This window comes from Heloderma suspectum, chromosome 3 (assembly GCF_057233095.1).
Source record: "Heloderma suspectum isolate Gila_16-S chromosome 3, 16-S_ref, whole genome shotgun sequence".
In the NCBI taxonomy this organism is placed as follows: Eukaryota; Metazoa; Chordata; class Lepidosauria; order Squamata; family Helodermatidae; genus Heloderma; species Heloderma suspectum.
In genome coordinates, this window is record NC_139460.1 from 179999267 (window position 1) to 180025557 (window position 26291).

At 42.7% G+C, this 26291-nt stretch overlaps 1 protein-coding gene across 4 annotated transcripts in view; it reads left to right on the top strand.

Annotated features, from left to right (window-relative positions):
* WDFY4 (WDFY family member 4) overlaps nucleotides 1-26291 on the top strand; it is a 415677-nt gene that overhangs the window by 148556 nt on the left and 240830 nt on the right. For all 4 annotated transcript variants that reach the window (XM_084845114.1, XM_084845112.1, XM_084845113.1 and 1 more), the window contains 9 exons: nucleotides 1568-1737; nucleotides 5774-5899; nucleotides 8576-8737; nucleotides 11073-11276; nucleotides 11997-12117; nucleotides 17450-17607; nucleotides 19463-19686; nucleotides 23204-23310; nucleotides 25978-26169. In XM_084845114.1, coding sequence (XP_084701240.1) covers nucleotides 1568-1737; nucleotides 5774-5899; nucleotides 8576-8737; nucleotides 11073-11276; nucleotides 11997-12117; nucleotides 17450-17607; nucleotides 19463-19686; nucleotides 23204-23310; nucleotides 25978-26169 — 1464 coding nt within the window. The remainder of the gene's footprint in view (nucleotides 1-1567; nucleotides 1738-5773; nucleotides 5900-8575; nucleotides 8738-11072; nucleotides 11277-11996; nucleotides 12118-17449; nucleotides 17608-19462; nucleotides 19687-23203; nucleotides 23311-25977; nucleotides 26170-26291) is intronic.

A 26291-nucleotide genomic window follows, 5' to 3' on the forward strand; every position in this document is an offset into this window, starting at 1 on the left:
GGTTCCCTAGATCATCTGAAAAGGTGATGAGTCAGTTGGTGGGCTTATACTACTGCCTAGGTGGGGCTTTATGCTAACATTGTTCCGCCTAGAACCCTTCAGTAGACATGCTGCCTTGGGAGATAAAGTCCTGGAGCCTAGCTGCAGAGAGTCCCATTTGGTGGCCTCCTCCCCTGGACCTTACAATGCTTTCTTTAATATCTGAAAGGGAACTCACATGGTGGAGATGTGAAATCTGAAGCTAGTACATACCACTGTTCATGTTCCCCTTTGGAGAGTACAGTGAAAACACAAGAAGTGAAAGTGTTAGTTGCTGATGCTTCTTTTGATTTTGAAATCACATAGAAAAACCTGCAAACATGATGTGGATTTGACTTTTTTTGATGTACACTGCTGGTGGATGTGTTGTCACATTATCCTACAGAATATTGTTGTATTCTAGTCTTGTTCCAGAAACTATGGCTGAAATGTTGTTTTCAGCGGACTAATGTAATACTGTTACACTTGTAATTAGGGATGGAGGGATCTGTCAATCTTGCTCTAGCTGAGATTGTCAGTTTTCTGAGGTCAAATTAATTCCATCCCATTTCTGCATGAGCTTGTGATTTAAAAAAAATGCACAGAAATCGTATGCATTTTTTGTAATGCTAGCATTTTTAAATGTACACATTTTTGGACACATCCACCCATTGACTAACGTATGTTTGTGCACGCTTTGGGAATCTATGCATTTTTCTTTGTGTGTTTTTCATATGTGTGCATGGTCTTGAAAGCATTTTTGTGTTCTGTGGAACACATTCCAAGCGCAGAAATATACAGATGTCTGACTGCCAATTGTGTTTGGGTCCATGTTCAGGTGCAAGAGATGTGATTTGGGTAAATCTGTAAAAACAGATAACTGTGGTTAAATGTTGGTTTATTAACTAGCATCGTAAACCACAGTTTGATCCTGGACGAGGAGGGAGCCCAGCACTTGTTCCCAGCTTAATAAATTATTGTTTATTAAGCCAATAATGGTGCATCCAAAAAGACCTAGGGCAGTATCCAGCTGTGGCATTCTGCTAGTGAAAATGGCGTTGTGCTAGCAGAAGCTAGGTTCCGAACTATGCGCAAGAGCAGAATCCAACTAAAGTTACATTTGTGCATTATGCTTGCACAACCGCTTGCACAAGCATAATACACAACTTCTTCCACAATGGAAAGATTTGGTGGAACTCTGCTAGCCCTACTTGAGTTTGCAAAATGACACCATTGGATGCTGCTCCTAGTGTCTGGCCCAGACCCACCCAGTAAGCTTTATAGAACAGAATATGAGAATCATGGTGGTGGAAAGGCACTCCCTGATCATCTAGTCTTACTCCTGCCCCAGTGTAGGATTCTCCCTGGCTAAAATGCCCTTGACAGATGGCTTTCTGGCCTTCCTTGGAGATAATCCAGCAAGAAGCCTACACAAGGCAATGTATTCCCATGCTAAATTGTTCTTCATTTGAATTTGGTCCATCTAATTAATATTTTGTCAGCCATTTCTGAGGGGTTTGGGGGTTAATTTTTCTCTCTTTTTCTAAAGACAATTTGAAGAGCCATCCCCAGATACCTGAGTACAGCTCATACATGCTGTCTGGACTTGTGGAGCTGAAGGCATTCTTGAGCAACTGTATCCATGTCCCTGAGATCTACTTTCTTCTGTCAGGGCTGTTGTTGGCCACCCCAGTGTCTGACCCAGCAGATGAAACCAAGGTAAGCCTTCTAAAAATAACAATGAAATAAATGAACCTCTCTGCTCTTACCATAATATCTGGAAAGGGACCTAGTCAATCATTAATTAAGGCCTTTGATTTCACCAATTTCTGGAGGTTAGTCAAACTAGTCCCAAACGTTTGTGAGCTTTTGTTTCTCAAATAATAATTAATACTCAATTTGCGGCGCTTTTCTGAATCATGCCTGGGTCATATTAACAAGCTTCAAGGAATAGTAAACAGACAGGATTCGTATATGACAGCTTTACATAGGTCTGCAATTGGCAGCTCTAAGACAAACAACAAGCTTAAAAATTGCAGTAACATTAGCACAATAAAGATGTGGAACACAGGCCAATCAATGTCATTGGCACTGGTATGCAAACCCCTTGCCATTAAATACCACTAACCTTTGGATACAGCAACCATGTGGGAGGGACTCCTCAGGGGTGACAAGAGGTGCACGAAGGAAGGGTGGGCTGGCAGAGTGGCGTCTGAGTTGGGTGCCTCCTTTGTGTGCCTCTCAGCCCCATTGGGGGACAGGAGAGGCACATGAAGGAAGACTTGGCCCAAGCTGGGAACAGCAGCTCCTCCCAGCTCTGGCTGAGTCCCCAGCTTGCATGTGCTCCCATTCCCATTGATTGGAGATAAAGGGGGTGGGGGTGGGGATTCCCCTGCACAATGTTTGCCCTCCCAGTTGGAGAGAACGGTGAGGTTTCCTCCAGGGGTGGGGCTTAGCTCTAAGGGATTGGACTCGATGGCCTTGTAGGCCCCTTCCAACCCTACTATTCTATGACTATTCTATGATTCTCCTGGAGTAATCCACAGAGGCTGTATAGGCCAGATGGGGAACCTTCGTGGGCTGGATTAGTCCTGTGGGCTGGAGGCTCCCCATCCCTTACATAGTTCCTTTCCACCCAATCATTGCACGGCTGCTAAATTGTATATGTGCTCTCTCATTTTTAGCAGATGAATGTTCTCTAAGCAAAATACCTATTGAGGGAACAGCATACCCATTGGATTCATTTCCCCAATTAGGGTAAAATCTTTCAAATAGTTTAGCATCCAGGAATAAAGCACTTAAATAAAATGGCCAGATTGTAAAATGGGCTTTCATTGAGAACCCTTTGAAGAATACTTGGCATTAAATTTATAATAACATCTCAGCCCTAAAGAGCCTGGGATGAACATACCTAAAAGACCCACCTCTATTGATCTGTTACATCATGTACTATAAGATCAACCGAGAACACTCTCTTAAGCTTACCACTTGCACACCCAGGGTGTGGTACAGAGAAGTATTCTTAGTGGGTACTCCTCAGCTCTGGAATTTTTTTCCGCTTAAGATCTGCCAAAGCCCAAATAAAAAATTCTTCCCACAATTGTGTTAGTTCTTTTAATTCACATTTAGGAATCCTGGAGTGTCCACTTGCTTGGTCCAAAAATCAACCGGGCTGCTGGAATATTAAAGTCAAATACTAAAAACAAAGCAAAAAGCAAAACAAAACCTCAGTGATCACATGATCCAGCAGCTATTTATGTGTTACTGTGTCATTTGCCACCAAGGAGAACCTCTGCTCTCTCCACTTCCTGTTCTCCCTTCCCCAAGGTAGGGTTTGAGTCTATTTCAAGTTTGGCCAAACATGAAATGGGGTTGATAATTTTAAGCAGAGTATCCCTGTTTTGAATGCTTGTCCCAGTAGCTTTTGGTGGCCTGGTAGAGGGAGGAATAGCTCAAGGTACAATTCAAAAGGTTTCATATTATATTTTGTTAGGTGTCCTAAATTGTATGGGTAGGGTGGGCTATAAATAAAATCCATTAAATATGTAATAAACATTCCCTCATGGCAGGGTCAGATAGCTTTCTGAGCTGATCTGGCAGGAGAATGTAATTGCATTTGAACCATGGAGGTGGAAAATCTGCCTTTAGTGTCTCACTCCCAGTGCAAAATTAGTTATATTCCTCAGCATTTTGAGAACCTCAGCTTTCATTCAAACCAGCATACCATTGATAAAGCATTCATATCATTGCATATGCTTTTTCATAGAATCATAGAATAGTAAGGTTGGAAGGGGCCTACAAGACCATTGAGTCCAACCCCCTCTCAGTGCAGGAATCTAAGTCAAAGCATCCCTGACAAGTGGCTGTTCAGACTTGTCTTGAATGCCTCCAGTGTGGGAGAGCCCACTACTTCCCTAGGCAATTGGTTCCATTGTCGTATTGCTCTAACAGTCAGGAAGTTTTTCCTGATGTTCAGCCGGAATCTGGCTTCCTGTAACTTGAGCCCATTATTCCGTGACCTGCACTCTGGGGTGATCAGTCGCTGCCTCTCACTTTAATTAGTCATCAGGGAGCGGGGGCAGAGCCAGTCCTGCTGTTTTGAAACTGTGCAGCTATGAAGGAGCACAACTGAGAAATGGTGGATGCCTGCTGATTCAAAGCTGTGCAGATAAGAAAGGGTGATTGCCAGGGTGGATGATTTTCAAGAACATGTCCTCAGAGCCCTGCTCTATATGTTGGAGTATGCCAAGCAACTCCAGGAAGGCTCCCGAGCAGCTCCGAGGCAAGTCAGATATGTAGGGAATGTAGGACTTCTCTACTCTGGTTTCATCATGAACTTTCAGTACGTAGTTTTACATTAAAGAAAGAGGAGGTTTCTCATAGCTGCGGAGGAAATGCTAAACAGGCTTACAGTAATACCTACTGATGGCCAAAGAAACAGAGGGGGAGCCTGCCCGAGTTTTAAGGTCTTTGTGGCTTTCTGCATACCTCCTTGCTCCTCTCTGTATAGACCTCAGGCCATACCCATAACCATCTGTTTGTCTTTGGTCCTTAAAGACAACTCTTTACTCTTCATACATATGCTAACAAATCACATTTATCAAATAAAAAGAAATACACAGGGTAGGTGTACTTCTCCTAATTCAATTAACTCTAAACATTTGTTATCAAAAGAATATGGGTCTTCTGTGTGCAAAATTTTGGATTTGGGGTTCAGAATTTGGGACGAGTGGATTTCTCCCATTCTGTTCCTTTATTATCCTGTGGAATTGCTGTGTCCTTCATTCTGCCCTTCCTGAATTCCATTTTAAGTAGGAAAATTTCTAAAATGAATTCTGGTATTTGAGTATGTAGAATATACTGCAGCTTTCAGTTCCATCCAGCAGGCTCACCTTGTCTGTCTTACCAATGTGCATGCACACAAGAGCCATTTTGTGATTGCACACATGATTGCATCAAGATTCTTTCCATGTGGTGCTTTACAAATGTGCATGTGTACTCTTGCTCAGTAAAGCACCACACGCAAGGATCTTGATTCAGCTGATCATACAGCCGCAGGCTGGTTCGTTTGTGATTTACCTATGGACAATATGGAAATATACACTGCATGTATGTGTGGGGTGGGGGTAGGAAAGACATGAACAAACTGAAGGAATGGAAAGCTATGACAAACTAAGCAGTGCCCAGTGCTTTGTACAAAATTTGAGAATAACAAGCAGGTCATTGGTTCCACTTTAGAAACATGCCCAGGGGTGTTTCCGATGGAGGGCTCCTAGCATTAACAATCAAAAGGCATTGTGCAGCTGTTCCAGCTTTTCTTCCTTAACTACTTATTTCATGAAAGAAAAAAGACAGAAGAAGCAGTGGACAACATGGAAGGTGTACAGATTGAAGACTGTAGCATCTGGACCCCCCATAAAATTCAATGAATGCAGCAGTGTGATTGCACAATAAAGCCTCATCTGGAAGTACCCCAAGTAATTTGGAACTCCATAATTCAGATGAGAATTTTGAGAAGAAATCAAAATCAGAGAAGAAATTCAGATGAGAATTTTGGAAGCATTCCTATTTAGAAATCTAGACCTCCATACTCTCTTTTCCCTATGTCAATCTTTTGCTGGGGAACATAAACTTAAGTCCTTCAACAGAGCAGTCTAGATGTTCTTGGTGATTGGTGGACTGTCTCATAGTTGGTACTTTTTAGACATGGACGTAAGTTGTCCTTCTGTAGATTCATAGTATATCTCTCTTTCAGGCAAATTTGGACTCAATGTTACAGTGGCTCCTGAACAACCACCATAAGGACACTGTAACCAGATTTGGATTGTGCCCAGAGGCAGCAGTTCTGCTGCTGGAGATGGTGAAGTCCATACTGAAGCAGGTGAGTGCTGTATTGGGTATGTTGCAGGCTAGAGTTTGGTTGGTAGAAACACTTGAGTAGGGCACAACAACATTGGTGTGTGAGTGCCAAATGACTGGCACTTAGGAGTCAGGCAAAGTTGATCCACCACCAGGGTGAGGCACATCAGACCCTAGCAACTTGTTCCTTTTTATTTGCACATGAAATGTGGGTCCATGATTCTTTCCTCCATATGCCGAAGCAGGCTGAAAAATGTTACATCTGAGTGGAAGAAGTGTGCATGGAGAAAGCCTATTTTACCCTTTCCCCTGTTGTCCCTTTTCAGCGCAAAATCCTCTCCCCCCTCCCCAGCTGCATTTTCAGCTATGGGAGAGAGATACATGGTCCACATGTCTTTCCCCCATCGGAAAAGAAGCTATTTTGACTGAACAATAACTGGTGGGGGAGGGGAGGATTTAGTAGCCTCTCCCCAGCACTTAACCGGCCCCAATTGAGACTGCTTTGAATTAAACACACCCACACGAATGTATAGTGTGCCTATACATTTGCCACCTAGGACAGTTGCCTGGGGAGAAGTGGAGTCCTCTCTGACCACTTCCTTCTGTGCCTTGCATAGGCTCAAAGGTACTTGCAATTAGGGTTGTACAGACTGTGTAAAATCCGCTCCATCTGTATTTCGTGGATTGTCAGGCGCTTTTTGTTCTGTTGTCCGTTCACAGACGGATTCGAATTTTTTTCGTCATGCGGAAAAATACACAAATAATTATGTAAGAGGTTTCATAACAATTTACATCATTGACCTTAGTATGTAACATTTAGTGTAATGTCCCCCATTTCATTCAACTTTTCCTCAGCAGTATTTTCCTATGAATAAATATGCATACATTTCGGGAAATTTTTAAAAATCCAAAAGTCCACAGACTCTGCACAGCCTGGAGGGGTTGCTCCACAGTGGATTTCACAGGTTGGATTCTTAGAAATCCAAGCTCATTTTACTCTGTATCAAATTTCTCCAATATCCTTACTTGCAAGCCATTTCCTATCTCTTCCCAAACAATTCAGGAAACTGCATGATTTCCTTCTTGAGATATGTGTATTTTGGAGTACCCATTTTTATATTCCTCTGGTCCCTTTCCCCAAGCAACGTTAAATAACAACGTAGGTCCTTAAGGTCCCATTCCAGTCCTTAATGTGCTTGTCCAGAGGCCAAGACAAGGGGGTGGCTGCTACGGGGTAAGTTTTGTCAGTTTTGAACTAATATAGGCTCACTGTCACAAGGTTTAATCTCCCCTTCTGCCCCACTTAGGATGGCTCTTTAGGTTTTCTCTCCAGCAAATAAAACCAGTACAAATACTTTGACATAACTTTAATCTAGCTTTCTTAATTATCAGTGTAATACTAATTAATAAAAATAATTCATGGGAGGATGTTAATTTTAATTGTAGACATATGTCCCATCCATGTTAAATTTAACAGACCACTGATGAAGATCTTCCATAACTGTATAGTATAATTTCTTGTGATTAATCTCAATGATCTCCTTCACATTAGACATCCCATTACCAAGATATTTAATTGCAGAAGGTATCCTGTTTTATCTTTACTCTCCTTTACCATGCCAATCTCTATGCTTCTGATTTAGAGAAATTGATTTTGTACTCATATAGATTTGCATACTCTCAGTATTTTAACTGCATATATCCTTGATTTCCCTGGATTTTTAATAGCGAGACCCCTATCATCTACATACCAGATAATTTTGTTTCTATCCATCTGCCAGTCTATCCATCTAAAATAGTTGCTTTTCTTGTTTTTTGTTGTTGTTTTGACACCGTTGTATCACAAAAACCTTGTGAGGTAGATTTCTCTTTTTCACCAATAAATATTGAGGTTGAGAAAATACTTGACCAAAGTTACACTGATTTCATAAAAAAAGAAATATGAAAACATTACACTTACAGCTGCGTATAACTGTCATAATAACTACGTATTATTTGCACAAAGTACTGAGGACCAAGCTAGAAAAGATAAGAGCAGAGGCATTTTTCTTTACATATGTGTCCTCTACAAATACACTGTGGGAGAGCCTGGTGAGACAACAGCATGGCATCTCTTGAATTCTAGTGCCTATGGTGATTTGCTAGTTCCTTTGTCCAGTAGGAATCCCTCAACAGTAAATATAATGCATGTCGTATTGTGTCACTTACACTATTTAACTTCAGAAGTCAGATATTTTCCTCATGATTTCCCTTTTACATCAAAGTAGCCTTTAACTCAGAGTTTGGTAGATGGTCATGATTTGGTTTCAAGAGAGCATCAATGCAGGCTTTAAAAGAGTTTTATTACATACAGGTATTTTTTGAAATCCAATTTAATTTTTTTAATGTCATGTTTAATATTTGAAAAATAATTGCCCTAGTCTGTATTTCCCTGCCCTAGTCTGTATTGTACCATATTTAACCCCCTAAATATTGGTTAGTGGCAGCATGCCAAAAGCTTAATCAGCAACTACTCTGATGCTAGCCCAAACACATGACTATATCAAACTGAAATGGCTGGAAATCAGCATAAACTGGCTGAAAAATGCAGCTGCCATGAGTTGGCTGTGATAACTGACATAGTTAAAGCTTCTTGCATTTGTATGCTAGCAGACAAATTGTTTTTATTTTGCTGACTAACTTATATGTTGGTATCTAGACTCCAGCAGGTACAGAGGATTCTTGGGAGATCACCTATCCAGGGCACATCATGCAGTTCTTCTGTCTTGTGTATCACAGATACTCGAAGGATCCCCTTTGGTGCAACTCTGACTTCCTCCAAGCATTAGCCTCAGTCATCTTTCCCTCTGTGGTACCCCAGGTATGAACTGCCAACATTCCGTGCTGTTGACAATTCCTGGGAAAGGGCTGTCAGGCAGAGAGCATCTCCTTGACTTTTGTTGTCCTGGATGAATAGATACAGATACAGACAATGCCAACTTCTCCTATTGGAACAAGTCAAGGCCTATTTCATGACCCTCTTAGAAAATGGCAGCTGCCATTTCCCTCAGCCAATGTTGACCTATAGCCGGAAGGCTGAGAAGGTTATGTGTATATTGACTCCATATGCTGTAATCTGCCCAGATTGACATTTGGCTTGCTGCCATGAGAGGTAGTTTGGTAAGGAAGGACTCACTGCTCTCGCAGTAGCAACCTCAAAGCAACCTGTATACTGACTTCAGCCCATGTTGCCTACACTCAACTGCCTTGGCCTGCCATGGTGCAGTTGGAAGTTGTATGGGCTGAGAGGGATCGGTGGGAGCCACATGAAGATGAGAACTGAAGGGGTGAGGCCTACCCTGGTTGCTCAGGTTGGAGCACTCCTGGACTCCTTCCTCACTACACATAAACTCCAGGCTGTGGCAGTAGTCAGGTACAGCTTGTTGCCCCCCCCCCCCCCGACTCAGAACATTATTGGCCTTCCCAACTTCTATGTGGGACTGTAGAATGGTTTGGAGGTAACTGGTGTAGAATGTGACAACTACCTAGTGATGGTGCAGGATGGTTGAGAATGCTGAGTTCCTGTAAGCTTCTGAGCATAAGGTACTGGAGTGACCTCTAAAGCCCTAAATGGCTTTGGCCATATACACACAGTAGGGATCACTTCCTCTCCTATGTCCCATCATGATCTCTGAGATGTACCCTCTTGACCAGTAGTTGTCATTCATTCAGTAAGGGCACATAGCGGGACATTCTGAGGTTGGTCCCATAACTGTGCAACTCTCAACAGATTCAGCAAAAGTCAAGCTTGAGCAGTTAGCCTCATCTTCAAGGAGCTGGAGCAATTCAGAGTCCTTTAGCTTGTTTGTTTAAGCCATGTAAGTGCATTTCAGTGCTGGAGAGCGAAGAGTGTGCAGACTTCAGCTACATTTTAAAAAATAGACCAAGGGAGGAAAGGGAGCTGGTTTGAGCCTGAGAAGCAAGTGATGTGGGGCAAAGGTCTCCTGTTCCTTCTAGCTGCAGGAATCCCAGACATGTCAGCAGAGCGCAGTGGGCGGTGCAGAGCTGGGTTCCCTGGCATGGTGCCTGTGCATACCTCCCTTGGTGCCCGCCAGGCTCCCTGCCCCTCCTGCTATTTTAAAAGATCCTTTTGTAATTTAAAAAGCATTTAAAAAAAAAACTGGGATGCTGGCACGCTGCAAAGTGAAGCGCCAGCTACTAGTGGCATCTTTGTTTCAAAGAATGCCTCTGGGCTCCTTATGGATCCCAGAGGGCTCTTAGAAAGCATGTCTTAAAGCATACCCAGCTGCCCAGAAAAAAAGAAAAGAAAATTATTATTTTTCCCCTGCATTTCCTCAAAGGGGTTCAAGGCAATGTACATGGTTCTCCCCCACCCCATTTTATCCTGACAACAACCTATGACACAGGCTACCTGAGACATACTGGCCTAAGGTCCCCCAGTGAGCTTCATGGCTGACTGGGGATTTGAACCTGGGTCTCCTTGGCCCTCATCCAATAATGTAACAACTATTCTACATTGGCTCTCATACTGGCTAGAGCCCATATTAGGACCTACTCTGTAGGGGTGATGGCAGCAAAGAGACCTTACTTCTCAATCACCATTGTGTCTGTTCAGTGTTGTCCAGTGGAGCTTTTCCAAGTGGTAAAAGGCCTTTTACAATCTGGCCAAAGTGGAAGTGTAATAGGGCCATCCGTGATCCATTGACATTTCCTAGATAAAATTGCTTGCATCTGCTCTGACTTGGATGCCAGTTTTAAAATTCTAAACTGGCTAGGTCCAGGTTGTCATAGAGACCACCTGTTCCCATGTAGAACTGCCTGGGAATTAATATCCATTTCAGCTTGCTCTTTATGTCATCTCTGGGTGAGATATCTGCTGGGTGAGCCTGAGAGAGGGGGGCATTTCTGTGGTATGCTTGTGGCCCTGGAATGCTCTCCCCATCAACATCCATCTCTGTGTCTTTTCCTGTCAGCAACTGGATGCTTCTATTTCAATGGGCTTCTAGTATATAACATCTTTATACATACAATAACATATATTGTACTGCTTTTATCCCTATTCTGTAAGCTACTCCGGGTAAAATAGTTTCTTCTTCATAATAATCATCATCGTTGTTGTCATGATGTATTCTGTCCATGGGAAGAGTGAATTTAGATATATTATCCAGCCACTGCTAATTCCTCTCTTTCTGCAGGGCAGCGTTGAGAATGACCTGTCATCATCTCCCAATGGCTTGGCTACTGTTTCTTGTAGTGAGGGGGCTGCTGGCCTTCCTCCTTCTTTGTCCCTGCACCCTGCTAGAAAACAAGTGTGGGACTTCATACACCTCCTCCTGATGGAAACCCTGCTTCTTGTCTCTGCCGACAAACAGTGGCACCCCTTGGAGTTTTTTCTTGAGGTCTCATCCATTTGGCAACTATAGTATCCATTGCTTGGTTTTGTGTTCTTCATGGGATGAGGTGGGGTTGGTGGCTGGGGACTTGCTTGGAGCTGAAGTCCAAGGACTAGCGTGTGTCTGCAGCTAACATGATCTGGAGCATTCCTCTCTGATAGTCAAGAAAGGCCAGTCCCCGTAAGCCACAGTGTCACTTTGTGAGTGGCTTCTAAGTAGAAGAGTCTTTAGAAGCAGAGGGCAGGAGAAGGGTTGCTAAAACTCCCCCCACCTGCCACTGTTCCCTGCAAGCCCCCTTAGCCATTTTCCCATTAGCTGGAATTCCAGACCCAGTTTTGCAATGGAAAACATGCAAAATGCAGCTGGAGAGTTATTAACAGAAGTTCTTTGGGGACTTTGTTATACAGAAGTATTTGGTTGTGCATCATCTAATGCAATGACCATTTAGCATGGCCTCTGCAATGAGCTATAGAATGTCAGGTCAACTGTAAAAGTTTTATTTGAGGGACAGGCTTGGGTTCAGAGTCAGAACTGTCAAGCTCTCTTATTCCTGTGACATTTCCCAAGAATACAGTGAGGCTGTTTGCAGTCTAATCATTGCAGAGTACACTGGTTTACACCATTTTTAAATAATGCTGCAACCTAAGCATGCCTGGGAATGAGATTCCTCTTTAAGATCACCCACTGACATTTCCTGTTAATCATTTCTATATTATTGCTATGCAGGCTTCTGCAGAAAACTCCACCATTGAGCAGAAAAAGTGTTTCCAGAAAGAGGTGTTGCTTTCCATTATAGATATCTTCCACATAATTGGCCGAGATGATGGGGAAACCTCCAGTGTAAGAGGTGAGTGCCACAAGTGCCCAGACCATCTTGCAGTCTGAATCTACTCCACAAGTGGGCAGAAGGTAGACTATGAATCACTAGCCAACTTCAGATGGACCAACTAGTGATGCTGGGATCTTTGCAAAGACTGTTGGATTTGGTGGACTTTGGTAGGATCTAGTAAGCCATTTCTTATGTTTTTAAGCAATGGTGCATCCTCAGGATCACTTAACACATATTACCTATTGAAAGATGCTGAGCACTTTTATCCTATAAATGTAAAATGTAAATGTAAAATATATCAGTGGACCATGGGGATTCCAGTTTAAAAAGAAATAGACCACACAAAACTGAAATGAGCATTTCCCTGATGTATCCTAAAGTTGGCTTATCTACATATAAATGGATTTTTGTTAGTGACAGATGCATCCCCTTAGTTTGATTTTGAAATTAGTGAATAATTAGAAGAAGTAATTTTTGAGAGCTTTTAAAAATACTTGTGTACTCCTGAGCCTTTGGGCATCTCTACATGAGGCTTTTTGTGTGTGCTCATGATTGGTTAGTCACGGAGGTTTGTGGGTCCTTTACATGACCTCATCAACCTCCAGGGCCTGTCCCATGCTTTATAACCTTTATCCCCTTTTTTAAGATCAGGGGAAGTCCAGCATTTTTTCTAGAAGCACTGTAACTAGGGATGTACGAAAATTCCTCCACGGATCTCGGGGAGGCCGAATGCCAGCACATTCGGCCCCCCGAAATGGGTGGCGGAACGGCCTGCCCCCCCCGCCCCCCCGGGACGAGACTTACCTTGGGCGGATCTTCCTGGTGCGGCGGCTCCGGCGGCGGCTCCGGCGGCAGTGCAGCAGCGGCTCCGGCAGCCGGTCTTCAGACCGGCTGCTGCCGCCACCATTTCCAGTTTAAAAAAAAAACATGATAGGCTACGTAAAGATTTACGTAGCCTATCATGGCTAGGTTTTAAAAAAATACCATCACAGGCTACGTAAATGTTTATGTAGCCTATCATGTCTGCCTTTAAAAAAAAAAAACACGCACGTATGCAAATTGCAGCGACCACGGCCGCCGCCATTTGTGTTCCTTATTTTGGCACGTCTTAGTCTACGTAAACATTTACGTAGACTAAGACGGCGAAAATAAGGGGAACGCAAATAGCGTAGCGTCCGCTACGCTATTTGCGTTCCCCTTATTTTCGCCGTCTTAGTCTACGTAAATGTTTACGTAGACTAAGACGTGCCAAAATAAGGAACGCAAATGGCGGCGGCCCTGGCCGCCGCCATTTGCATATGCGCGTTTTGTTTTGTTTTTAAGTCAGCCGTGATAGGCTACGTAAACATTTACGTAGCCTATCACGGCTGACTGCAGGGACGCAAACGGCGGCGGCTATAGCCGCCGCCATTTGCGTTCCTGCTAGCCAGCGGCCGGATGTCCGGCTGCTGGCGGAGCTGGCCGGCGGCTCCACAGAATGCCTGCAGAACACAGCCGGCCAGCCAGGATTCCGGGGGGGGGGGGAGGAACGGAGCGCCTCCCCCCCAGCGAGGATTCCGGGGGGAGGGACAGAACGCCTCCTCCCAACCATAAACATAATCCACGAAAGGTAAGTGCCTTTCGTACATCCCTAACTGTAACAGTTGTGCGTACTCTCACAATTCCACTATACCATAGCATCATCTAGTGGCTGTATAATGAAACATATAGAACTTGCAGAGAAAGGAAATCCCTGAAAAAAGCACATGTAAGCACATGTAAAGGAGCCAATCTTAATCCCACAAAGAATCCGGAAGCAGAAGCCCTGGTAAAGGTGCGGGATAAAATCCTGGTGCAGAGAAGCCCTTCAGGATGGCACCTCCCCCAGAGCACATAGGTACGGCCACTGGGTCCATTGGTCAGGAGGTCCAAAAGAGTCCAACCCTGCTAGTTTCTATAGTCTTCTCCTCTCCTGCTTTTTCTCTCCCACTAACCACCAACACTCTCCTTAGCAGGAACTGTGGCACCCACAGCAGGAAGACTTTGAGTCACAGAAGGTTGACTCTAGCTACTCCTTAGGGGAAAACAAGTGATTTTTGCGATTGCTAATATTCTCTGAACACTACCTTGAAGTTTGGCTTGCCTCATTTCCCATGTTGGATTGCACTTTTTTGTTTGTTTCAAAAAGTGCACATTTTGAACAGGGAAAATTCACATTTTTAAAAAAGCAGATGGAAATACAAAAGAGTAAAGCAAGAAAATTCACATTTTTGCAAAAATACGCACTTTTAGAAGTGCACATTTTTTAAAATGCGTATTTTTTGAATGTGAACGCAAGTTTGGGAATTTGTGAATATTTTTGGAGAGCATGCTCTCCTGTTTGGGTTCTAGGTTGCAAACGGGACATCTGAAGCTCTGGTGTCCAGTTTGAACTTCATGGATATCCCCCATTGTATTAGGTGGAGTCCCATGTATTGGCAGGATGTACTTGCTTTCTTTGAGAGTTTGCATCCAGAAAAACCAACTGATAACAATTAAGTTCAGAGTTTTACAGTCTTTCTGTCCTGTTATAGCATTTCCTCTGCACACAGAAGAGAAATGATGCATTTTTCCACATCTGTGACATTTTGCTCCAAATACTGGGCAGGCCCATGAAATATCATATGTGCTTTGCCACAGTGAATACGCAGCTTTCTTCTTTGGACTCTTGGTGTGTCTGTTTTCTCCTGTGCCTGAGGTGGAAGGCTCTCCTCTGAACTTCTCTGTGCCACAGCCTGGCCAAATTTCTCATAACCTTTTGCAGACATATTTTCCTTGTGTTTTGGTGGCTTGTGAGGTGGCAAATATCTATTGCCTTTTGCAAAGTTCATTTCAGACTCACTAGGTAGTCTTTCCTTTAGCCTTCATAACTGACACTGAATTCATATTTGTCGCTAATCATATCCTCAATTTTTCCAAACTCACACTTCCTTGCTTTTTTCCTTAGTTTGTGACATGTGCAGTGGTGGCTAGTGGCTCCAATTTTGGTGGGTTTCAGTCAGAACCATTCTGGGTTTCAGTCAGAACCAGCCAGAACTCTAAAGGAGCTATCCAAGGTGCATGGTGTATTAGGTTAAAAAAAGTAAATGGAAGCCAAATTGGTAAAATTTACTTAGTAGTTGAAGGGGATGTACCTTCAGAAAATAAAGTCCCAGCGTCAGGAGAATAAGATCATCTTCCTTCAGTTTAAGATCTCATAGTTAGGTGGCTAAATGTGGTATTCTCCATAATTATTGGTGGAATGCATTATTTAAGATAAAATTAGTAAGCATATAGAAGGACAAGCCCTGCTGAAAAAGCATCAACATGGCTTCCACAAAGGTAAGTCCTGTCTCACTAACCTTTAGGAGTTCTTTGAGAGTGTCAGTAAACATGTAGACAGGGGTGATTCAGTAGACATTGTTTACTTGGACTTCCACAAGATTCTTGACAAAGTCTTTCACCAAAAACTCCTGACCAATCTTAGCATTCATGGAATAAGAGGAAAGGTCATCTTATGGATCAGTAACTAGTAAAAGAAGAAGGAACAGTAAGAAGGAATAAATGTAAATTCTCCCAATGGAGTGATGTAAACAGTGGGGCCCCACAAGGATCTGTATTGGGACCAAATGCTTTTCAATTTGTTCATAAATTATCTGGAATTAGGAGTGAGCAGTGAGGTGGCTAAGTTTGCTGATGACATCAAATGATTTCAGGTGGTTAAAACAAAAAGAGATTGTGAAGAGCTCCTGAAGGATCTCTACAAATTAGGAGAATGGGCATCCAAATGGCAAATGTGGTTCAGTGTAAGCAAGTGTAAAGTGATGCATGTTGGAGGAAAAAAATCCCAACTTCAAGTATAACCTGATTGGATCTGAGCGGTGACTGGCCAAGAAAGAGATCTTGGGGTTGTGGATGACAGCTTGATGAAAGTGTCAACACAGTATGCAGCTGCTATGAAAAAGGCAAATTCCATGTTAGGCATAATTAGGAAATTAATCAAAAATAAAACTGCCAATAGCATACTCCCCTTATATAAATCTATAGTGTGACCACACTTGCAATACTGTGTACAGTTCTGGTCACTGCACCTAAAAAATGATATTGTAGAGCTGGAAAAAGTGCAGAAAGGGGCAACTAAAATGATCAAGGGGCTGGTGCAACTCCCCTATGAGGAAAGGGGAGTTGGGACTGTTTAGCTTAGAAAAGAGGCAAGCAAGGGGGACATGATAGAGGTGTACAGAATTATACATGGTGTGGAGAAAGTGGATAGGGAGACACTTCTTTCTCATAATGCTAGAATACAGGGTCATCCCATGAAGCTGATTGCTGGAAGATTCAGGACATGTAAAAGGAAGTACTTCTTCACAGACTGCATAGTAAACTATAGAATTCACTGCTGCAAGGGGCAGTGATGGACACCAATTTGGATGGCTTTAAAAGGGGATTAGATAAATTCATGGAGGATAAGGTTATCAGTGGCTACTAGTCCTGATGACTATATGCTACTTCCAGAAGCAGTATGTACAGAAACTGGTGTACATTTCTGGGGAATATGAGCAGGATCATGGTCTTACACTCATGTCCTACTTGTGGGTTTACCAAAGGCAGCTGGTTGGCCATTGTATGAACAGAATGCTGTACTTGGAATATTTTGTGCAGTTCTTGTTGTTGTATCTCAACAAAAATATTGTAGAGCTGAAAAATGATCAGAAGGGTAAAGCACTTTGCCTCTGAGAAAAGGCCACTGTGCTTAGGAACATAGGAAGCTGCCTTAGGCTATGTCAGACCATTGGTCCATCTAGCTTTGTATTGTCCACACTGACTGAAAGCAGCTCCCCAGGGTTTCAGACAGGTGTCTTTTCCAGTCCTACCTAGAGATGCTGGGGCTTCTTACTTTAGAAAAATGGTAAGAAGTATTTTATTACAAAACTTTTCAATTGCTGGCAGCCTGCAGAGGATGATCCATCACAGCCCTGGCACCACGGCTTTCCTCAGTATTTATCCAGCATTATATGGATTTTTGTCATAAATAATCCACAGAAACAAATGGGATTGAAAGGATTTTTTTTAAGACTCTAAGGGCGCAATCTTATGCATGTTTAGACAGAGAAAAGGGCATGCTGGGAGTTGTAGGCCTTTTCTCTGTCTAAACATGCATAGGATTGTGCCCTAAATAGCATAGGTAGGTGCCCATTGACATAGAAAACAATGTAAAATGCATAGCACAAGTTCCCCAAAGTGTATAACTAAGGAGGAGCTTGTAGTCCAGGTGTAGAACATGGCTATCAAGCAACCTGCCATTTTCTAGGAGGTCTCACAGCTATATCCCCTTTTTATTCATGCCTTGCAGGAAATGGTGATATCAGAAGTGGTTCAGAGCCAGCAACACCTTTACTTCTAGTGAATGTTTCCTATTTTACCCAGAAGCTGATTGAGAAGCTTTATGGAGGAATGGTTGTTGCTGAACCTAGCAAGATCATCCTCTTCATTACAGAGCAAGTGGTAATGGTAAGATACTACCCTGGTTACCTTCATGTGTAATTCTCTTTAAGTCTTTAATTCATAGCAGATCTAATTAGGGATGGCCTGTAATTAGGGATGGCGGAGAATTTCTCCCCGCAAATAGCGTTGCCCTTATTTTCGCCGTAGTCTACGTAAATCTTTACGTAGACTACAGGGACCAAATAAGGAACGCAAATGGCGGCTCCCTATGGGGGTCGCCATTTGCGTACGCTAGGGATGGGGGAGAATTTCTCCCCGAAACTTCGGGGGGCCGAGTGCCAACGTGTTCTGCCCCCCGAAGTAGTTTCGGGGAGAAATTCTCCGCACCCCCCCCGCACCCCGCACCCCCCCCCCCAGGACGGGACTTACCTTTCCCGAATGTCCATCCCGGCGGCGGGTCCCGGCGGCAGTTTGTCAGGTCTTTGACAGGGGCAGAGGCGGCAGCCAGTCTTTCGACCCACTGCCGCCGCCACCATTCCAATAAAAGTAAAAAAAAAAAAAACGCCCCCGTGATAGGCTACGTGACAATTAACGTAGCCTATCATGGCTAGATTTGCAAAGTCAGCCATGATAGGCTATGTAAATCGTCACGTAGCCTATCACGGGTGACTTTAAAAAAAAGAAAAGAAAGCGCGTACGGCTAATGGCGGCCCCCATAGGGAGCCGCCATTCACGTTCCTTATTTGGTCGCTGTAGTCTACGTAAAGATTACGTAGACTACGGTGAAAATAAGGGCAACGCTATTACAGCGTAGACTACAGCGACCAAATAAGGAAAGCGAATGGCGGCTCCCTATGGGGGCCGCCATTAGCCGTACGCGTTTTTTTTTTTTAAAAGTCACCCGTGATAGGCTACGTGATGATTTATGTAGCCTATCATGGCTGACTTTGGAAATCTAGCCGTGATAGGCTACATAAATCGTTACGTAGCCTATCACAGGGGTGGTTTTTTTGGTTTTTTTTTCCGCGGCCGGGTAGACGGGGCGCTTCTACCCGGCCTGAATTTCGCCGGCGAGGGATGGGGTGCCTCCCGCCCGGCCCGAATTTTGGCCGGGCGAGGCGGGGCGCCTCCCCCCCCTCGCATGAACTTCGGGGGGAGAAGTGAAGCGCCTCCCCCCCACCGCGAAGCAAGCTTCGAGGACAGGTAAGGGACTTTCGTCCATCCCTAATCTTCACTGAGATTTGGATTTGGATGGGCATTTCAGTGCCCATCCAGATGTGCACCTCATCAAAAGTAATGAAATGGTTAGACAGCATCCATGTCTGGATTCACAGACATGGTTCATGATTCTTAAAGCAGAGCTATCTGAGATACTTCACAGAGTTTTTGTAGATATCAGAGACTATGGGCAGTAAAGCAGAACACTTTATGGACAGGTTTCACACATCCCTAGCAGGATAAACTTGCTTGTTTTCCAGTGGAAGCTTATGAGGCCTTCATGGTGGCAAAGGATGGTCAGTCATGTTTCTGCTGTGAGGTCTCACACAAGCCTCTGTTTCTCCCCAAGTTTTTAAATACCCCTTTCAGTGTTTGTTTAACACTCTGAGGCCCTAATTCCATTTTAAACTTATATTAGAAAAACAAACACCAGGAGCAAATAGGTCTACTAAGCAAGAAATGTATTTGTCAGCCTGGAGGATCATTCATGATTCCTCGAGGATCATTCATATTTCTATCCTGAACAAGGAGGCATTCCAGTTTCTTAGCAACAAATCAAAAGCAAATGATCTCTTTTTACTCTGTGCAGAAATGTGCCCATTATGTATGAAAGCCAGGATCCTGGATACCCATGGTAGTTTGGAATGAAATGCTCTCTGCCCAGATCCAGTGCCTTCTGATCCTCCTTATTTTGTTCTAACAGGTCAAAGAAAAGGTTATTCTCCACAAGGAAGCTATTATAAAAAATCTGTACAGCAGTTTAAACCGAGCCATCTTGTACTACCTGTTCAGTTCTCTTTCTGATCAGCTCCTCAGAGTCCTCCATGTTCTTCAACTGCAATGGGATGTTATCTTTGCAATACCTAACTCTAACCTGGACTTCATCACCTGCCTTTTGTATTGCCTGTTACAGATACGAACTATGAGGTAGCAACTCTACTTTTTTGGCAAGCCTTTACATTGCTTTGCTACCACAACTGGAGTGTAAGCAAAAGGGTGGACATTTTGCAGTATCTTTTTACTGTATAAAAGATACCGGGGGCAATGTGTACCAAGCAGAGTTAAGGAAAAACAAATATACCAGCACTGTACAGCATCCTTCATTACATAAGCTAATTGTTACATATAATAACACATGAATAATAAAAACCTTAACAAGCCTAATACTATAAAATATATTTTATAGCAAATCCTTTTCAACACAAACATCTTCATCAGTGGCCTAATATAACATCTCAAGATTTATCATAGCAAATCTATTTTAAAAAAAGGTATCAGAGGTCAACACATCCAAAATAACAAAACAAAAACCTGACAATATATTAAAAACAATTACCCACTAATAAACTTTGGCTATTATGCACCCAACTTTAAAAAAGGCAAACCAATTCTCTTCAAACACCTGTTATAAATAACCATTCTAAGCAGATTGACAATTTTCAAAAATCACTGATTTGAATCATGCACATTATCTACTAGCTCAATTCCCAGATCACAAAATTAACCTTCCCATAACTTACAAATTAATTATTCTTTAATGAGGCCATTGGTAAAAATGCTCCAGCACCAATTAACATAGCAAACATTATCTATACAAATATTTTTTCCTCTGCTCTCGTATACTGAACTCAAAGCCACTGGTGAGTACATGTTTTATACCCTGTTCTTCTAAAACTGCTAGTGAATTTATATCAAGGCCTTGTTATCCTCCTTTTCAGAGCAGTAAACGCTAACACCTGTGAGCTCAAGAAATTCATTTAGGCAGCAATCCTATGGCCACTAGTCAGCAGCTAGATGGCCATAAGATACATCACTTTCCAGGAACCAACCTTGGAGCCCGTGCTCCGAGGTTGGTTCCCTGACAACCGACTTCCCCCCACTCTTGCGCTGCCTTGTAGGTAGCTTGGAACGGCCCTGCACTCAGTGCTTGGAAGAGGAGCGCAGAGCGGCGAAAACAGGGCGTTCCTAGGGGTGTTCCAGGGTGGGGAAGGTGGAAATGCCAGTACAACACATCCTATGTGTCGTCCAGCAGCCGCTTCCCCCGCTCCACCTTCCCATGGCTAGACAGCTGAAATTGTGCTTCTCCTGCCCTGTATTGGATAGGTAGATGCCTCTGAGTCCAGAGGCGGCCGCCTATCCCGATAGGATTGCACCCTAAAGTACTCCCATTCCAAATCAAAAGGTTAGTGCTGATGGATAAAACCAGTTAATTCCTGAACAATACTGTAACAAATATTATTAAAACAACACTGGCAAAACTAATATGCAAACAGCAAATTCTCGAACAAACAGCTAATTCAGAATTACACAAAGGATGAAATGGTGAAAATGAAAATCTATACACATAAGAGCTACATCAGGAATAGATAGAAGACCGCACATCACAATGGTGAAACGTGTTGTGGACTTCGGACACAATGAGAAAGGCCTGAAGCTTGGGTCCCTGAAAATGTTATTGGACACGGTGCACAATTAGAAATCAATTAAAAAGAAAACAATTATTTGATTATGTCTTCCTCTGAGTCCTGACACATGTTTGCTCCTGACTGTCTCAGTGAAGAATTAAACTGTGATGCCTCCAGATGGATGGCTCCTAGTGCCAGTAGCCAAAAGGCACGGTGCAGCAGCTATTAAATCTTTTCCTTTTCTCTTTTTTGGATTTTTTTGTGAAAACAATGAGATGGAAGAAGCAGCGGGAAAACATGGAGGGGTTGCAAGTGGAAGAGGATGACTTGTGGACCCCCATAAAATTATGTGTATGAGGCAGGGTGATCGCAAGTTACAAGCCTCATCAGGAAGCACTCCTGGATGCCTGAGTTGTGACCTCTTTGTGTAATTTTGGGTTAGCTGTTTGTTCAAGAATGTTCCATTAGCTTATGTGATAAAGGATCCTGCTGTACAGTGGTTGTTTGCTTGTTTATTTTTCCTTAACTCTGTTCCTGGTTGAATAGTTTTTTTGTTAAGGAATATTGTATGTCATTTGTTCTTCGTACACTGTACATGAAATGACAGGAGCTGAGCCCCCTGAGGCATCCTCACATTGCACCACAGAGGAAAGGAACTGGGAGGGAAGTCCAAGGGAAGCAGCAGCAGTGATGGTAGATAACAAGGGAGCCCAAGAACAGTGCTGGGCCAAATAAAAGGCTGTTCCACCCTTATGGATGTCCAAGACTCCTCTTATTTAGTACTAGCAGAGTTCTTCAGCCTGGGGGTGGAAGTATCAGACCTACCTGACTAATGTGCATGCAGTGGGAGCAGTGATAACCAGAGATGAGTGAATCTGCCAGTTTTGCTTTTTCCCATATTCAATTTTTTGAAAATATCAAGTTGTTTCTGATGTGAATATGAAGAAATTTGTTAATTTGGATTATTTTTTATCAAAAACAAACTGAAACAAAATTCTCACCCATCTGCGCCAGCCAAATTCAGTAGTTACAGTTATGCCCGGCATGGACAGGGTCATATTTTACCTGCCTGCCACATAGCTATTAAAGATGAGGAGCCTGTCAGAAAAATGAGGTGGCAGCCCTAATTTGGCACAACTAACATGGTTGAATACACAAGGATTCAAAGCCACACTTTCAAGAGCTGAGCACTCAAAGCCCTGGACCTGGATGGATGAAGTTGTCAGTTTCGGTTTCTCCCACAGTCAATTTTTTTAAGCTCAAATTCTTTCTGTCCTGAATATGATGAAAGGTGTAGATTTTGGTAAATTCATCTCAAAATTGAACCAAAACAAAATGGTTACGCATCCCTAGTGGCAACATGGCTGGGTTAAAGAACAGGGAGCAAGTTAAAAAACAGAGGTAAGCAAGCACACAGTTCTTGTAGTGGAGAAAAGTAAATGGGATCTACAAAGGATCTGTTTTGGGACCAGTGTTATTTAGCTTGTTCATGAATAACCTTGAGTTAGGGATGAGCAGTGAAGTGGCCAGGGTTCCAGATGACACCAAATTACTTAGACTGGTGAAAAGCCAAATGGGCTGCAAAGGGCTGCAAAGAGATTTTTGCAAACTGGGCAACAAAATGCCAAATGAGATTCAATGTAAGTAAGTGTAAAGTGATTTATATTGAGGCAGAAAATCCAACCTTACATTCACTGGTGGGGTCTTAAATAGCAGTGGCTAAACATGGAAGAGATGTTGGAGTCTTGGTGGATAGCTCTGTCATACATTTTCACAACCCAGTGTGTTGCAGTTGTGAAAAAACAATCCATGCTGGGGATTCTAAGGGAAAGGATTACACATTTGCCACTTTACTCTAATACCCTTATACAAATCTATGGTGTAGCCACATTTGGAATACTGTGTACAGTTTTGTCTCAAAAAGGATTGAATCTGGGACCTTCTGTTCTATTTCTGAGCTGTTCCTCAGTTAGTTTCTTCCACAGTGGCCATAACCAAACAATTTCAGTTTATTCAGCCATTTAATTTCTCTGCCACAGCTTTCCAGAAGACCATAAAAAAAACTGGAGACCAACTTTGGATCACCATATTTCCATGGATCCAAGTACAGAGGAGAAGATGGATGACATTTCTGCTTTGAAGAATGGTAATCTATACTTACAGTAGGGAATGTGATACTCTCAGGGCAGCAGCGTGCCACCTCACTTAACGTGTTGGTAAGAATATTGCCTGGAGGAAGGGAGGTGGGATTTGAGTGGCTCCCATTAATGCTGATAAATGGGAGCTAGGGATGTATGAGAATTTCATTTCAGTTCACAAATCACTCAGAGATGCTCTATTCACAAATGTGAACAGGAGTGCGTGTTCTTTGAAAATGTTCGCAAATCCCTGAACTTCTGCTCGCATTTGCAAAATGTGCCCTTTTTAAAATGCAGTTTTTAAAATGCACAACTTAAAGTGTACATTTTTAAAAGTGCACAGTTTTACAAATGCAACTTCTAAAAACCCACATTTTCATGCTTCAGTCAAGGGGGGAAAGAGCACGCTTCTGAAACATGTGCACTTTCCCCATTCGAACAAACTGAAAATACAGATCACAAATGAGAACAGGAGTGAGTCAAACGGAGCTTTGAACTTCATTTATTTGATTTGTACTCTGCCTTTCTACCAAAAAAATGGCACTCAAACAATTAAACAATTATAGGCACAATTAAAATGGATTAAAACAATACATTAAAATACAATACAAACATAACAATTACAGGGCTTTTTAAAAAAAATTAAAAACAGTTTGGAGAACTTTGATGAGCTTGAGAATCCCTAGTTGTCCTGCCCCTAATGGAAGATCCACAGGCAAAGTTCTTTGTTGATTGTGCCCTTCATGGCAGTGGTATAGTGTGCCTTGTAGATATGATTCCTGCCAACATTCCTGCACTATGCAACCCAAATGGAACCAAAAAAAAGCTGAAAAATTATCAATTCTAATTAAAAAAATACTGTTCAAATGAATAGAAGGGAAATTGTCTGCTTAGTTTTATCACATTTGACTCTTCAGGTGGTCTAACCTTTGTCCATGAAGCAGGAACTACCAAAAATACAAATGCTAGAGAGGTATCCATGTTTTTTGCTTTTACTGCAACAGACGAAGAGGGTCGTGGGACTTGAAACACTACCAAATTTATTGTGTGCAAAATCTTTCCTGAGTCAGAGTCTCCTTGCACCTAAGAGACTGGACAAAGAATCTTTTTTTACAAAACGAGAGATCAACCAATTCAAGAAGTAGCAGTCACAGTACCCTTGGCGCTTCCATTGTATTGTACCGTGTAATTGTGTCCTGCCTCATTCATGTAATTTTATGGGGAGTCCAAGTGACCATCTTCAGTTTGTAACCCTCCTTTGTTTCCCTGCCGCCACTGCTTCTGCCATCTTCTTTGTTACCGTTCTTAAAAATCGGTTAAAGAGAAAAGGGCAGAATAGCTGCACAACAGCTTTTGACTGGTAGCTCTAGGAGCCCTCTGTCTGGAATTACCCCACGTTGTCTGGGCTCCCATAAAATATTGTGAATGAGGCATGGTGATTGCAAGAAATTGCGCAATTCCTTCTCTGGAAGCACCATATGTAAAGCACAAGCAAATACAGAATCCAGTTAAATGAGTGTAAGTTCTAATCAGCATGGGTGTAAGAACAATTTCTTCAGTTCAGCAAGGACATCACACATGAGAATTATCCTATGTAATTATTAATCTATGTAATAAATAAATAAATGTCTGAAAAGGGCATTTCCTTGCAGTGCATTGGTACTGAACACCCTTTTAAGAGATCAAATGTTATTAATAAGTTGACAAGCAACCAGGCTAGGGAGAGGATAAGCTGAGCAGAAATCAAGAATCAAGCAGAGCAGAATCAATGATGATTGCAACAAGAAAATAAGTTGTTGCTTTTTAAGAATTTGCCACAACAGAACATACACTTTAGTCTGTGAAAGGACATATGAAAACACTGCACTTACAGCTACACAACTGGCAATACACTAATCTGATATTACCTTGGTGGTCCATGCTTACATGAGTTACAAAATTAGTAAATTCATCTTTGAGCCTATGACCAGTTTGGTGTGTGCATGCTCTCTCTGTGTGTCCTGAGCAAGGGTGGTTTATATCTTTAGCTGGGGCAGCCAGGGGGCCAGATTCTTCCGGGCCAAGCTGTTCAGGTGTCAGGATTCCCCCCAGTTATGACACCACTGCAGCTTGGCCAGGAGGACAGGTCCACAGTCCCATTCACCTTTAATGGTCAAGCTGACGTCTACAAGGTGAAAAACAGTATAGGACAGACTCATGCTGCTTCTTTCCTTGCAGGCACCCCACCTATTAGGAAAAATATATTAGAACATAAGCAATTGTTGACAAAGACAACAAACAATCTTGTGGAAACTTAAAAATAAAGAAAGATAGTTTATTGTGGCTTACATTTTCATAGGCAAAAGGCTACTTCATCAGATACATGATGTAATCCGTGCAACCTACCACTTTCAGTTGGCCTGCATTAATTTCAAGGCATCATCATGCCCTTAGGCAGTCATTTGCACTCTGTCAAATTCAGCACTGATCAGTTTTTGGCAAGCTTCGAATGTGTGACTAAAGCTTGTGCATGAGCTGATCTGTCTGTATGTCAGCCAAGGTGATGACTACAGTTCTTCTGACTGAACCCTGCTTCTAGAATAGTTGTTCAACCCCCTTCCTGATATTACCCTCTCTATTTTAGATCTTGGACACCCTCTCATGCCAAATTCTGTTTCCATTCTATTTATTTCTAGTTCAGCAAGAGATCTGGAAGGCAACTGAAGAAATCTGGATCCAGCTTCTCTCTGAGAGGAGAAAGGATTTGGAGGATGCATACAAAATGACTCTCTCTATAGAGACAGGAGTTGGGGATGAGAAAGTGAAAATGGCTGACATGAATCCTCTGTGGGGAGAGATCATGGAGAAGGCTTGGCAGCACTTCCTAGGTCTCTGTTCTTAAATGATGCAAGGCATTTAACAGAAGCAACTTCACAGAATGGTCCTTGATTACCTTGAGGATTGGTCTATTTGGGGGCTACTTAACACAATACCTAGAAATGCAGGTTCT